This window comes from Mobula birostris, chromosome 26 (genome assembly GCF_030028105.1).
Source record: "Mobula birostris isolate sMobBir1 chromosome 26, sMobBir1.hap1, whole genome shotgun sequence".
Classification (NCBI taxonomy): domain Eukaryota; kingdom Metazoa; phylum Chordata; class Chondrichthyes; order Myliobatiformes; family Myliobatidae; genus Mobula; species Mobula birostris.
In genome coordinates, this window is record NC_092395.1 from 2,494,356 (window position 1) to 2,509,454 (window position 15,099).

Here is a 15,099-nt window from a genome sequence, read left to right on the forward strand (position 1 = left end):
TCTAGGATCAGAGGGGAGAAATTCAGAATAGAGTAATGTTCATTTAGGATGGAGATAAAGGTTTTTTTTAGCCAGAAGGTGGTGAATCTGTGGAAATCATTACCACAGGCAGGTGTGGAGGCCAGGTCACTGAGTGTAGTTGAAGTGGAGGTCGATAGACTCATGATACGTCAGGGCTTGAAAGGTTACAGAGAGAAAGCAGGAGCATGGGGTTGAGAGGGAAATGGATCAGCCATGATCAAATGGTGGAGCAGACTCGATGGGTTGAATGGCCTAATTCTGCTCTAATGTCTTGTCTCATGATCTATACTGGGACCTCTGCTGTCTGTGATGTACATAAATGTCCTAGATGAAAATGTAGATGGGTGGGTTAGTAAGTCTACAGGTGATAAAAATATTGGTGGTGTTGTGGATAGCTCCTCAGCACCCTCTTTAAATCTTCCTCACCTTTTCTATAATGAAGCAACCAGAATGGAACACAATACTCCAAGTGTAGTTTAACCAGAGTTTTATCGAGCACTTGAACTCAGTCTTCCAACTAATGAAGTCCAAAGCAGCTTATACCTTCTTAACCACCCTGTCAACTTGTGCAGCAACTTATTTCTTCAGAAGATACAATGCTCTGTATTTTGAATAGTGCTTGCTACTAAATACAAGCTCAACCATCTTATTTGGATCCAATGCACAGCAGTTGATAATTGAAGAGATCAGAGTTAACAATTCCATATATATGTTTCTGCAGAGTTCCTAGCTATAAAGGAAATCATTGGACTTTTTGGAAAAATCTGCAAAAAAAACTGCTGTAGATAACAATCTACTTTTGTTCTTCATCTGTCATTGTGGTACACTTCTAATGATGCCTGAAAATATCACTGTAGACACCCAAGAGCAGTGACTCATTACAAGCACTGCTATCAAAGATAATACTCGACACTGTGGGCTAGCACACAAGAGCAGCTACAGTACATGCTGACAAGTTCCTGAATTTAGGTCTATCATTTAATAGGTTCTTGATTAGTTGGGGCATCAAAGGTTCTGGGGAGAAGGCAGGAGAGTGAGGTTGAGAGGGTTAATAAATCAGCCATGATGGAATGGCGGAGCAGACTTAATGGGCTTAATGGACTAATTCTGCTCCTATGTCTTATGGCCTTGTGTGTCTGCATATAGACACATAAAAGAATATAGTCATAGAATAATATAGCACTGAAACAGGCCCTTCAACACTTCTAGTCCATCCCAAACTAGTATTCTGCCTAGTCCTAGACTATAACCCTCCAGACCCCTCCCATCTGTGTACCTATCCAAATTAAACGTGCATCCACCACTTGTACTGACAACTCGTTCCTCACTCTAACCACCCTCTGAGTGAGTAAGTTCCCTTTAAACATTTCACCTTTCACCCTTAACTGATGACATCTAATTCTAGTCTCACTCAACCTCAGTGGAAAAATATTTATAACTAAAATAATAGTTTATAACTTAGAATTATAACACTAGGTGAAAGGTTTGGACAAAGATTTTATGTGCTGTACCTGAACCTTCTTGTGAAAACATTACAAGGTTAATATAACAAGCTTGTAAGTATTACAATTAATTATTTGTTAATGTTAGTTAATTAACAAGCTTGTAAGTATTGCGAGCTTAATGCTTCTGTTATCAGAGACCAATGATAAAAATAATTCTAAGATAGTTATTGACAAGACCAGCACTGCATGCAATTCTTGAATGTAGACTATGCATTTAGCCACACGTTTGCGATAAGGCACCTTCCATAGCAAGACACACCACTCTCACACATTTAATAACACCATGACAATGTTAAATATTGAAAAAAGTCTATGTGTGATTTTGTATGTGAGAACACACTGAATTGGTTGTGTAAGATGTCTTTTATTTGACAAAATTAATGTTAAATCAGAATCTGAAAAAAGATCTGAATGATATAGTGAGGTGTTCGTATTGAGTCAACGGCCTTTTTACAATTTATTCAGTCTGATATGAATCTAATCAGGTTCAGCCTGAACAAAGCACTAAATAATTAAGGCTTCTGGAAAAAGTATATGCATTACTGCTTAAAACATCTGCTGTTTTCATAGAGCGTCTTGACTGCGGTATCAAGTGAAGTTAGTAAGAGATTAGAATCTCTGTGTTTATTGATAATAAAGTGTATAGTGTTGGTTTTACTTGAGAATAGTGTGAATAACACGTGATTTCTGTGGGCAAATTTACTTGTAATAATTGTTACTTCTGTACTGAGTGTATTGTCGCTGACATCTTTTGGCTACTAAAATCGAGATGGTGTTTTGACATACCCCAATCAAAATGGTGCAAAGAATGTATTGATGGTGATGAATTTGTATCCTATTTAAAGTCATTGCTGAGAGATACTGTACATTATTTTGTTGATTAAATAGAGAATGCTAGTGTGGAAGATTCAGATGTTTTATGGTCCATTAATCACTTACAGCTGTGTGTAGCGTACTAGCATATCGTTTGAAATTATTATGCACAAAATGTGTTGTACACCCTATCATAGGAAAGACACCTTTAAACTGGAAAGACTGAATAGAAGATTTACAAGGATGCTGCTAGGACTCAAGGAGAGAGGTTGGGCAGGCTAGGACTTTATTCCTTGGAACATAGGAGATTGAATTTGGAAGCCTTAGAGAGGGGTTATAGAATTACCAGATGCTGCCTGGATTAGAGAGAGCGTCTTATGAGGAAAGGTTGAGCGGGCTAGGGCTTTTCTCTTTGGAGTGAAGGAAGATGAGAGGTGCCTGGATGGAGATGTACAAGATGATAAGAGGCATAGATCAGCTGGATGGCCAGAGACCCTTTTCCCTAGGGTTTTCAATGGCTAATACCAGGATGCATAATTTTAAGGTGATTGGAGGAAAGTATAGGGAGATATTTTTTTAACAGAGTGGCAGGTGCATGGAACACCCTGCCAGTGGTGGTGATACATTAGGGACATTTAAGAGACTCTTAGATAGGCACATGGATAATAGAAAAATGGAGGATTATGTAGGGGAGAAGGGTTAGATTAATCCTGGAGATTGGCACATCATAGGTCAAAGGGCCTGTACTGTGCTGTACTGTTCTATGCACTGTACCTGACAACTAAAAACCTTTAGAAGTGTACACACCAAACTGGAATTATTACGTATCAGAATGCTAGAACTGCAGGCAATGATAATGGTCCTAAGTCTAGTGCAGCTTCATCAACCTCTCCAAGCACCATTACACTCTAGCTGTTAAAATATTTCACATAAATAACATAGAAACATAGAAAATAGGTGCAGGAGTAGGCCATTCGGCCCTTCGAGCCTGCACCGCCATTTATTATGATCATGGCTGATCATCCAACTCAGAACACCGCCCCAGCCTTCCCTCCATACCCCCTGACCCCCGTAGCCACAAGGGCCATATCTAACTCCCTCTTAAATATAGCCAATGAACTGGCCTCAACTGTTTCCTGTGGCAGAGAATTCCACAGATTCACCACTCTCTGTGTGAAGAAGTTTTTCCTAATCTCGGTCCTAAAAGGCTTCCCCTCTATCCTCAAACTGTGACCCCTCGTTCTGGACTTCCCCTATATCGGGAACAATCTTCCTGCATCTAGCCTGTCCAATCCCTTTAGGATCTTATACGTTTCAATCAGATCCCCCCTCAATCTTCTAAATTCCAACGAGTACAAGCCCAGTTCATCCAGTCTTTCTTCATATAAAAGTCCTGCCATCCCAGGAATCCATCTGGTGAACCTTCTCTGTACTCCCTCTATGGCAAGGATGTCTTTCCTCAGATTAGGGGACCAAGACTGCACACAATACTCCAGGTGTGGTCTCACCAAGGCCTTGTACAACTGCAGTAGTACCTCCCTGCTCCTGTACTCAAATCCTCTCGCTATAAATGCCAGCATACCATTCGCCTTTTTCACCGCCTGCTGTACCTGCATGCCCACTTTCAATAACTGGTGTATAATGACACCCAGGTCACGTTGCACCTCCCCTTTTCCTAATCGGCCACCATTCAGATAATAATCTGTTTTCCTATTTTTGCCACCAAAGTGGATAACTTCACATTTATCCACATTAAATTGCATCTGCCATGAATTTGCCCACTCACCCAACCTATCCAAGTCACCCTGAATCCTCTTAGCATCCTCCTCACAGCTAACACTGCCACCCAGCTTCGTGTCATCCGCAAACTTGGAGATGCTGCATTTAATTCCCTCATCCAAGTCATTAATATATATTGTAAACAACTGGGGTCCCAGCACTGAGCATTGCGGTACCCCACTAGTCACTGCCTGCCATTCTGAAAAGGTCCTGTTTATTCCCACTCTTTGCTTCCTGTCTGCTAACCAACTCTCCACCCGCACCAATACCTTACCCCCAAAGAATTACACCAGCTTTCAGAATAGTGAGGATATGGAACGAGATGCCAGAGGAGGTGGGTGAAGCAGGTGCAATAGTATCAGGTTACCTCTCAATCTCCTGTGTTCTAGGGAATGAAATCCTGGTCTATGCAACCTGTCTCTGTAACTGTTTACTCGGAAACAAGGGACATGATAATTGGTAGAGTTATGTTGGGTCTTATGTTAGGCAGAAGGAACATCCAGGAGACCTTCACTGTTCAGTTTGGCAGATGGGTTAGAGCTCAAGAGTGGTTCCCTAATTTAACACATTTAAGATTTGTAATGTTTGATTAACTTGGCAGATTAAATGGCCTCGGTAAATTTCCCCTGGTGTGCTGATGAGTGGTGGCAGCTGCAGGGAACTGATGAGAATCTGGGGGGAATACAGTCGAGTTACTGTTAACCAGAGCTTCACAAACTGGGGTCCACGGACTTTAAAGGATGCTTGACGGTTGGCAGGGACTCAGTGGGTCAAAGACCCCCGTGGAGTAAAAGGAATCAAAAGGCTGCTATCTGACTGGAGAGAGACTACAGATAAGTGACGTTCAGAGAGATTTTGTTGTTCTTGTGCACGAATCACAGGAACTTAGCAGGCAGGTTCAACAGCTAAGAATGAAAGTGGCACGTTGATTTCAATTGTGAATTAGAATCGGGTTTATTATGACTTTATTGTCATGAAATGTGTTGTTTTGTGGCAGCAGCACATTAAAATTCTTCTTAAGCCCACCACCCCTATTGAGACACAGGCTACTGACAGCAACTCACTAGCATCCACTGTCCTGGACCAACAGAAGGTTGATTGACCATGTGGCTTCTGCTTTCACCAAACAATTCATACATCTTCCAGGCCAAGTTCCTTCCTCTCCCAGGAATGAGGTCTGTGGAGCCTCTGTTGGAGTTTCTGCAGCTCTGGGTTTTTACAGGGTGGGGTTGCTAGTCCAACCCTCCTCCTGTCGCTGCTGGGTTTGGGATCATTCATGGTGCAGTTACATAATAATTGTGATAAACTAAATTAAGAACATATGAAAATAAATAGTGCATAAAGAGAGCAGAAGAGTGAGGTTGTATTCATGGACTGTTCAGAAATCCGATAGCGGAGGGGGCAGAAGCTGTTGGAGTTTAAGAATGGAGAATTTTTGTTTCAGTGGTACTGGGTGCTGGTGGGTCCACACCTGGCCTACCTGAACAAAGCTTTGGTCCATTGACCTAACAACCATACTGAACCATGACAGGCTGTCCACATGAGATTCACTAGGCTAATTTCAGGAGGGTTGTCCTACCAAGTTTTAGCACGTGGCCAAGTGGTTAAGGCGCTCGTCTAGTGATCTCAAGGTCGCTAGTTCGAGCCTCAGTTGTGGCAGCGTGTTTGTGTCCTTGAGCAAGGCACTTAATCACACATTGCTCTAGCCTGTGTGAGGAGTGGTGCCTCACACAGACTTCCAATCTGCAGCTTGTAAGGCATGAAAATGCCCAACCCAGGCCTCTCATGGTCTGAGTCGACGTTCCCCTCCCCTGTCCTACCAAGAGAGGACAAATAGTCTGGGTCTATATTGGAGGAATAAGGGAGACCTTATTCAAGCACAAGGGTGGCATTGACAGGATAGATGCTGAGATATTTTCACAAGTGGAAGAGTAAAGAACAAGATACAGACTAAGAGGCCAGCCATTTAAAACTGTGCACAGGAATTTCTCCTGAGGGTAGAATATCACTGCATTGTTTTACCGCTAGTAGTGATGGAAGCCAGATCATAGAGTCAGAGGGCACTAATGTCATTGTGGTGTAGCAGTTAACACATTGCTATTACAGTTCAGGACATCAGAGTTCGGTGTTCAATTCCAATGTCCTCTGTAAGGAGACTGTACGTCCCTACTGTGGAATACATATGGTGCTCCCATAGTCCAAAGACATACTGGTTAGTAGGTTAATTGGTCATTATAAATTGTCCTGTGGTTAGGCTGTGGTTAAATAGGGAGCTTCAGAAGGTCCTGTTCTATACTGTATCTCTGAATAAATAAACAATCAATAAATAATTACAGCCTTGACACAGTAGATTAGTATTTGAAAGACCCAAGAATTGAGTGCTATGCGGAATGGCCACTGAACAGCTGACAAGCCCCATCTGTCCGAAGGTTTTAAGGTGCGAGTAACCTGCCTTTGCCCCTTCAGTAGAAACAGTGCCACCCGGCTTGGTAGCTAAGCCACAGATGAAAGCCAGGAGTTGGACTTGGTTGTCAGAGACTATTTTAGTCACACATCACTGGGGGCATTTAAGAGGTAGTGGGAGCTTATACACCCCCCCCCCCCCCCAACTTTGAAAACCTTAAGGAACCCTGATGATGCAGGAATAAAAGAAATCCCAGCATGGGATGTGGGGGCTTGGAGTGGAACTCTGCAGGTGTTGTATATATATATAAATAAAGGAAAAGGGCTCGAAAGAAAAGTTTGGGCATCCTGCATGGTCAGTACTTAGTAACACCCCCTTTGGCAAGTATCACAGCTTGTAAACGTTTTCTGTAGCCAGCTAAGAGTCTTTCAATTCCTGTTTGGGGGATTTTCACCCATTCTTCCTTGCAAAAGGCTTCTAGTTCTGTGAGATTCTTGGGCCGTCTTGCATGCACTGCTGTTTTGAGGTCTATCTGCAGATTTTCGATGATGTTTAGGTCGGGGGACTATGAGGGCCATGGCAAAACCTTCAGCTTGTGCCTCTTGAGGTAGTCCATTGTGGATTTTGAGGTGTGTTTAGGATCATTATCCTGTTGTAGAAGCCATCCTCTTTTCATCTTCAGCTTTTTTACAGATGGTGTGATGTTTGCTTCCAGAATTTGCTGGTATTTAATTGAATTCATTCTTCCCTCTACCAGTGAAATGTTCCCTGTGCCACTGGCTGCAACACAAGCCCAAAGCATGATCGATCCACCCCCGTGCTTAACAGTTGGAGAGGTGTTCTTTTCATGAAATTCTGCACCCTTTTTTCTCCAAACATACCTTTGCTCGTTGCGGCCAGAAAGTTCTATTTTAACTTCATCAGTCCCCTGGAGTTGTTTCCAAAATGCATCAGGCTTGTTTAGATGTTCGTTTGCAAACTTCTGACGCTGAATTTTGTGGTGAGGATGCAGGAAAGGTTTTCTTCTGATGACTCTTCCACGAAGGTCATATTTGTGTAGGTGTCGCTGCACAGTAGAACAGTGCACCACCATTCCAGAGTCTGCTAAATCTTCCTGAAGGTCTTTTGCAGTCAAACGGGGGTTTTGATTTGCCTTTCTAGCAATCCTATGAGCAGTTCTCTTGGAAAGTTTTCTTGGTCTTCCAGACCTCAACTTGACCTCCACCATTCCTGTTAACTGCCATTTCTTAATTACATTACGAACTGAGGAAACGGCTACCTGAAAACACTTTGCTATCTTCTTATAGCCTTCTCCTGCTTTGTGGGCATCATTTATTTTAATTTTCAGAGTGCTAGGCAGCTGCTTAGAGGAGCCCATGGCTGCTGATTGTTGGGACAAGGTTTGAGGAGTCAGGATATTTATAAAGCTTTGAAATTTGCATTATCTGGCCTTTCCTAACAATGATTGTGAACAAACCATAGCCCTAACAAGCTAATTAAGGTCTGAGATCTTGGTAAAATTTACCTGAAGAGCTTAAATCTCTTGGGATGCCCAAACTTTTGCATGGTGCTCCTTTCCTTTTTTTCACTCTAAAATTGTACAAAACAGAAATAGAACACAAATCTTGCTTAAAATGTTGAAAAGAATGTTTCATCTTTAACTTTATGACTTTTGGAGATCAGTTTATCTTCTACTCACTTAACTATTCACAGTAACAGAAATTTTGACCGATGTGCCCAAACTTTTGCCTGCCACTGTTTCTATAAATATATATATACCGAACATGCATAAGGAAGCAACACTTCAAGGACAATATTGGCTATTGGCTTGGTAATGTTAATGTTAATGGTATTGACTGGGACAGGAAAGAGAAACTAAACATCTTGCAGTGATGGGAAAACTGATGGAAGAAAAAGTCGCGGTTGACAGCATACGAATTAATGAGCTAGCTCAAGGGATGGACAGGCAAAGGTGTTGAAGAGATTATTAGAACCTCTCAGGTTAAAGACAGATGGAAAACCGTGATTGCCCACGTCATACAACATGACACATAATGATAATGATGAATGGTGACGTCGCCGTCGTCCAGTAGTGATAGAACACAGGACAGTACAGACCCTTTGGCCCATTATGTTGTGTGTATGTTGTATATCTGGATATGGTAATACAGGGATAGAACATAGAACAATACAGTCTCTTCCACCCACTATTTTGTGTTGATCTTTTAACCTACTCCAAGACCAATCTACCAATCTACTGCTTGAAGCACCTTCAGTAACTCCAAAAGACTGAAGTTGGGTAAAATACTGAAAGGCTTTTATTCGCTGTACAATACGATCTCCATGCTGAGTGTCTGCCCCCAGACTGAGGGGGAGGGGCAAGGCGAAATCACCTTTATACAGTAATCTGTGAGAGGAGCCACAGGGGCAGTCAGCAGAGGGGCGTGTTCAGACAGTTAACCCAGTTACAACATATATATGGTTTACCACACTGCTTTCCTCCCACATAACTCTACATTTTTCTATCATCCATGTACCTGTCTTAAAGTCTCTTAAATGTCCCTAACATTTCTGCCTCTACCATCAGCCCTGGTAGAATGTTCCATGCTCTTTGTGTTAAAAGAAAAATGACCTCTACTTTCTGTCAATAGGATCTGCTGAGGTTCTCAACTCCGACCTCAGGGGCCTTGTCATTGGCATCTCCTCCTCCAGTCTATCTTCCATTCCTACGCCCTTATCTGATCCCCAGCTCACCTTCTTCATGAATTCTATGCTCCACAATGGTGGGAGGTCACAGGGGAAAGGTTTCTAGTTCAATTGTTCAGAACATGTTTAGACTTCCACTCCGTTTTGCGTCTAATTAGTGACTGAACCACTGATGTGAGGGCTCATCATGGATTTATAGGTTCCTTAGAAGATCCTTTCAGCAATAGGCCTTGAAATATGCATGAGTTCATATGCATCGGAGTTCAGAGTTCAGTTCCGACTCTGTCTGTGAGGTGCTTAGATGTCCTCCCATGAATGCATGGGTTTTCTCTGGGTGCTCCAGTTTCCACTCATATTCCAAAGACATACCAACTAGTAGGTTAATTGTTCAATGTAAATTGAACTGTGATTAGACTGGTGTAAGTAGGTGGGTCGCTGGGTGGCCTAGAAGGGCCTGTTCCATACTGCATCTCTAAGTAAACAAATAAATAAATTAATTAAATATATAAGACTATAAGATATAGGAGCAGAATTAGGCCATCTGGCCCATGGAGTCTGCTCCACTATTTCATCATGGCTGATTAAATTTTCCTCTCAGCCCCAATCTCCTGCCTTCTCCCCATATCCCTTCTTGCCCTGAACAATCAAGAATCTATCAACCTCTGCCTTAAATATACATACAGACTTGGCCTCCACAGCTGCTTGTAGCATAGAATTCCACAGATTCACCACTCTCTGGCTAAAAAAATTCCTCTTCATCTCCATTCTAAAAGGACACCTCTCTATTCTGGGGCTGAATGAACTTGGCCTTTTCTCCTTGGCGCAATGGAGGAGGAGAGGTGACTTGGTAGAGGTGTGTAAGATGATGTAAGGTATTGATTGTGTGGACAGCCAGAGGCTTTTTCCCAGGGCTGAAATGGCTAACATGAGGGGGCATAGTTTTAAGGTGCTTGGAAGTAGGTACAGAGGAGATGTCAGGGGTAACTTTTTCACACAGAGTGGTGGGTGCGTGGAATGCAATGCAGGCAACATTGGTGGAGGTGGATACCATAGGGTCTTTTAAGAGACTGTTAGATAGGTACGAAGCTTAGAAAAGCAGAGGGCTATTCAGTAGGGAAATTCTAGGCAGTCTGTAGAGTAGGTTACATGGTTGGCACAATATTGTGAGCTGAAGGGCCTGTAATGTACTGTAGATTTTCTATGTTTCTATTTCATTCTTTTCACCATTCAATAGGTTTCAATGAGGCCACTCTCATTCTTCTTAATTTTAGTCAATGCAGGCCCAGAGCCATCAAACACTCTTCATTTGACAAGCCATTCAATCCTGGAATCATTTTTGTGAACCTCCTTTGAATGCTCTCCAGTTTCATTTAGTCTTTTCTAAGATAAAGAGCCCGAAACTGCTCACAGTACTCTGTGAGGCCTCACCTGTGCTTTATGAAGTCTCAACATTACATCCTTGCCTTTGTACTGTATTCTAGTCCTCTTGAAATGAATGCTATCATTTCATTTGCCTCCCTCACCACCGGCTCAACCTACAAATTAACCTTTAGGGAATCCTCACAAGGACTTCCAAGTTCCTTTGTGCCTCAGTTTTTTGTACTTTCTCTCCACTTAGAAAATAGTCAACACTTTCCTTTCATTTACCAAAGTGCATGACCATACACTTCCCAAAACCGTATCCCATCTGACATTCCTTTGCCCATTCTCCGAATCCATCTAAATCCTTCTGTAGCCTCTCTACTTCCTCGGAACTACCTGCCCCTTCACCTATCTTCATATTGTCTGCAAACTTTGCAACAAAACACATCCAAATCATTTACATACTGTATAATGTAAAAAGATTCGGTCCTAACACAGACCCCTGTGGAACACCAGTAGTCACCACCAACCAGTCAGAAAAGGCTCCCTTTATTCCCACTCTTTGCCTCTTGCCAATCAGCCACTGCTTTATCCAATCTTTCCTGTAATACCACAGGCTTATAACTTGTTAAGCAGCATCAAGTGTGGCACCTTGTCAAAGGCCTGAAAATCCAAGTACACAACATCAACTGATTCTCCTTTGTCTGTCCTGCTTGTTATTTCTTCAAAATATCTCAGTGTTAGAATTCCAAATTACATTTTATGAGAAAATGGGCCATAGGTACTGCTTAACTCCCTGGGCCTGAAGGCTTTTAAAAAAAAGATACATGTGAATAGAAATATTTGAAAAGATAATGGTCTTTAGAAAGCTGTCTTTGACAGTTCAGCAACACACACAAAATGGGGTTAATGCTGGAGGAACTCAGCAAGCCAGGCAGAAACTCAAGGTGATTGGTGAAACCTGGAGGGGGAGGATGAAGTAAAGAGTTTCTCTCTCTCACCTCTCCCCACTTTTTAAATCTGCTCCCTAGCTTTTTTCTCCAGTCCTGCAAAGGGTTTCAGCCCAAAACATCAACTGTGCTCTTTTCTTACATGCTGTCCGGCCTGCCAAGTTCTTGCATGTTGCTCAGAAGTCCAGCATCTGCAGATTCTCTCTCATTTGACAAATCAGCTGCTACTTTACTGAACTGTATACATTTAAATTTTTATTCCCTGCTTTAAAATGTTTAAACCATGTCATGAAATTTGTGTTTCTGCTGTACGGGTTTGGTGTTTCAGAAGCAGACAGTGTGGTTGGTCGTCAGCAAGTTCGATAACATCATTGGTGCTGGTCATAAGGAACCTGAACAAGTTTAAGGCCTGATAGCAACTCACACATCGACAACCCCAAATCTTTGAGCATATCTTCTTTTGAGTGACTTGTGAATGTTCTGCTAAATTCATGATCATTATCTCATTGAAGAGACTGACCAAGGCTGATTGCTTCATTGTTGTGTTAGCTGATGATGTAGCAGCAACACCAAAATTATTGTCAACAACCCTGCCAAGTGTAACTACAGGGGCATAAGCCAACAGTAGTTTCACAGTGACCTCTGTCCTGGCCTGGTCTTGCAAGTTGTGTCTAGGTGTAACCCATATTCTTAGTGTATCCTTCCTCTCCCAGCAATAAGTTCCTTGGAGCTTCTGTTGGCGTTTCTGTAAATCTGGGTTTTCACGGGATGGGGTTGCTAGCGCCATGCCCAACCCTCCTCCTTTCACAGCTTTCCATGATAGAGCAGAATGGAGCCACGGGCAGTAACTAAATCTATGAATTCCTGTCTCAAGCCTGTCTCATCAGGGTGACACAGTTGGCCTCCCAGTAGTTCACTGGAGTTAGAGAAATAGATTTGCTGTTACATCACAGAAAGATGTAAAGACAATAGTGTTACTGCAATGAGTGATTTTAACTTCCCCAATATTAACTGGGATACCTCCAATCCCAGGATGATAGATGGAGCCAGTGTACCCTCTCATTTTTTTTACAGCTGCACAGACCAACCATTGTTCTGAGCAGGAAATTTTTACGTGGTCTGAAAATTTTTTTTTGTAATATGCACATCAAATAAACAAAAATCACAACTCACAACACAAGTAAACAATGTCAGGCAGTCAAAAAAACTGACAGGCACAATGTCAAAAGTAAGAAGTTTTGACTAGATGGCATTGGCATTCATCAGGCTTGTAGGTTATTAACAATGAGCTTCCAACTTCCATTCTGTGTTTACTGTTACAATTTGTAACTCGAAACACTGACAAACAAAATATATTGAAGCTCTAAAATGTTTCAAAGTAAAGGTTGTGGTATGTTTATTATTTAGAAAATTATGGATTATATTCATTAACACATAATTATTTCACAATTATATTAATATAATTTCAAAATTATATTAACATTATATAAAACAAAATTCCAGTAGTGCACCAACAAAGGCTATGCGCACAGGAGCATTTCAGTTACTGTGAGGCCACACACCCTTGCAGCTCAGTGGGTGGAATTTGTTTGGTGCATTCAGGAAGATTTTTTGAAAGAATATGTATGTAGGTAGCCCAATGAGGGGTAAAGTTGAAGGAAGTGTAATTAAATCTTTTTAAAGAAATGAACCTGGCCAGGTTTCAATTATTTAGATTTAGATTTATTTATTAATCACATGTAGACTGAAACATACAATGAGATATGTCATTTGCATGAGCAACCAACACAGTCTGTGGACGTGCTGGGAGCAGGCTGCAAGTGTTGGGACTTGTTTGTTTTATTTTATTTTGTTTAGAGATACAGGGGGAACAGGTTCTTCCAGCTCTTTGAGCTGCACTGCTAGCAACCCACCTATTTAACCCTAGCCTAAGCACAGGACAGTTCACAATGACCAATTAACCTACTAACTGGACTTTGGGAGGAAACCGGAGCACCTGGCAGTCTTCCATTCCACAGGGAGAATGTATAGTCTCCTTATAGAATCTAGCTTAAGTGGGAGAAGTCACCAATTAGGGGGAAGCACATTAGAGTAATGCCTTACATTGTCAGCTATCAGGGTTCATTGCCCATTGCTGTCTGTAAGAAGTTTGTAAATTCTCCCTGTGAACATGTGTATTTCCTCTGGATGCTACGGTTTCCTCCCACATTCCAATAACGTGCCGATTAGGGTTGGTGAGTGGTGGGCATGCTACTTTGGCACTGGAAGAACAGTGACACTTGTCAGCTGTCCCCAGCACATCCTTGAATGGTAGTTGGTTATTGACGCAGACACCGTATTTCTTGTTTTGATGTTTCAATGTACATGTGACAAATAAAGCCGATCTTTGATATATTCTCATTGTGTGTTACAGGGTGAATGATCGTCCTGGATTTGTGCAAGTGGAGAGCAAAATGCGAGACTACCATTATAAAATTACACAGAAGCCAACATCAGTTTGACATGCACCTGTGATAACCTTATAGCAGACAAGTTTGATTTGATTTGCAACTGTTTTGCTGTGTCACTCTGTACCAGTTCTTGTAGTCAGTAGCTATGAAAGAAGAGCTTACAGCAACAACATGGCTGCAGTTTGAGCATGCCTTTTGTCAATTTCATATTCTAAACATTCACATTTTCAAATATAATTTAACTTGACCTTCTTTATTAACCTGAAATGAGTCTCTGTGGCTGTACCCTGACAAGAGTGTTAGTCAGAACTAATCGGCATCCCATTGCAGTTAAGTGAACATGTGGAAGCTGAGCTGACAGGAGTGTTAGTCAAATCACAGAGTAGTATAGCGTTTGTGTGATGCTAGTTCAGCTCGATGCATCAGAGTCCATAGTTCAATTCCAACACTGTGTGCATCCCTCCCCCGTGAATGCAGGGGTTTCCTCCGACAGTCCAAAGATGTGCTTGTTAGTAGGTTAATTGGTCATTGTAAATTATTCTGTGATTAGGCTAATGTTAAATTGGTGGGTTGCTGATCAGCCCGCCTCATTGGGCTGGAAGGACGTGTTGCATGCTGTATCCCTAAATAAATAATAAATAAAAAAACTAACCTTGGCATCCCATTGCAATTAACTGAACGTATGGTGCCAGTAAATTTATTTTGCATTGTTATATTAAGGCAAACAAGGAATGATACTGTCACGTTTCACATATTTAATGTACAAGATCAAAGTTATAACTGGCCTTTTTACAAAATTGTGTGCTTGCTTTATAAATGAAATATTACTGCTATCAAGAATAATCTTAGCCCTGAGTGAAAATAAAGAAATAATTTTGGTTGTAAAATGTTGAACGTGAGTCTATAGGAAGCCCTCGTTGCTATGGGCACTTCTGCTTCTCCACATGGTGATCCAAGGGGAAACTGTAGTCGTGTGGCAGGTCAACTCAAAAGTCACAGTAAATTTATGTGTGTATGCATCACCATATCCTAACCTGGGAGTCATTTTCTTGCTGGCATTTACAGGAAAAGAAATACAATAATTTATAAAAAAAACTATACATAAAGAC

General features: G+C 41.7%; 1 protein-coding gene across 3 annotated transcripts in view; it reads left to right on the forward strand.

Moving 5' to 3' along the window:
* The window catches only part of zap70 (zeta chain of T cell receptor associated protein kinase 70), a 155,288-nt gene extending 140,411 nt beyond the window's left edge, over positions 1 to 14,877 (forward strand). For all 3 annotated transcript variants that reach the window (XM_072244261.1, XM_072244260.1, XM_072244262.1), the window contains exon 13: positions 13,954 to 14,877. In XM_072244261.1, coding sequence (XP_072100362.1) covers positions 13,954 to 14,041 — 88 coding nt within the window. In that variant the 3' untranslated portion in view covers positions 14,042 to 14,877. The remainder of the gene's footprint in view (positions 1 to 13,953) is intronic.
* The last annotated feature ends 222 nt before the right edge of the window (positions 14,878 to 15,099 follow it).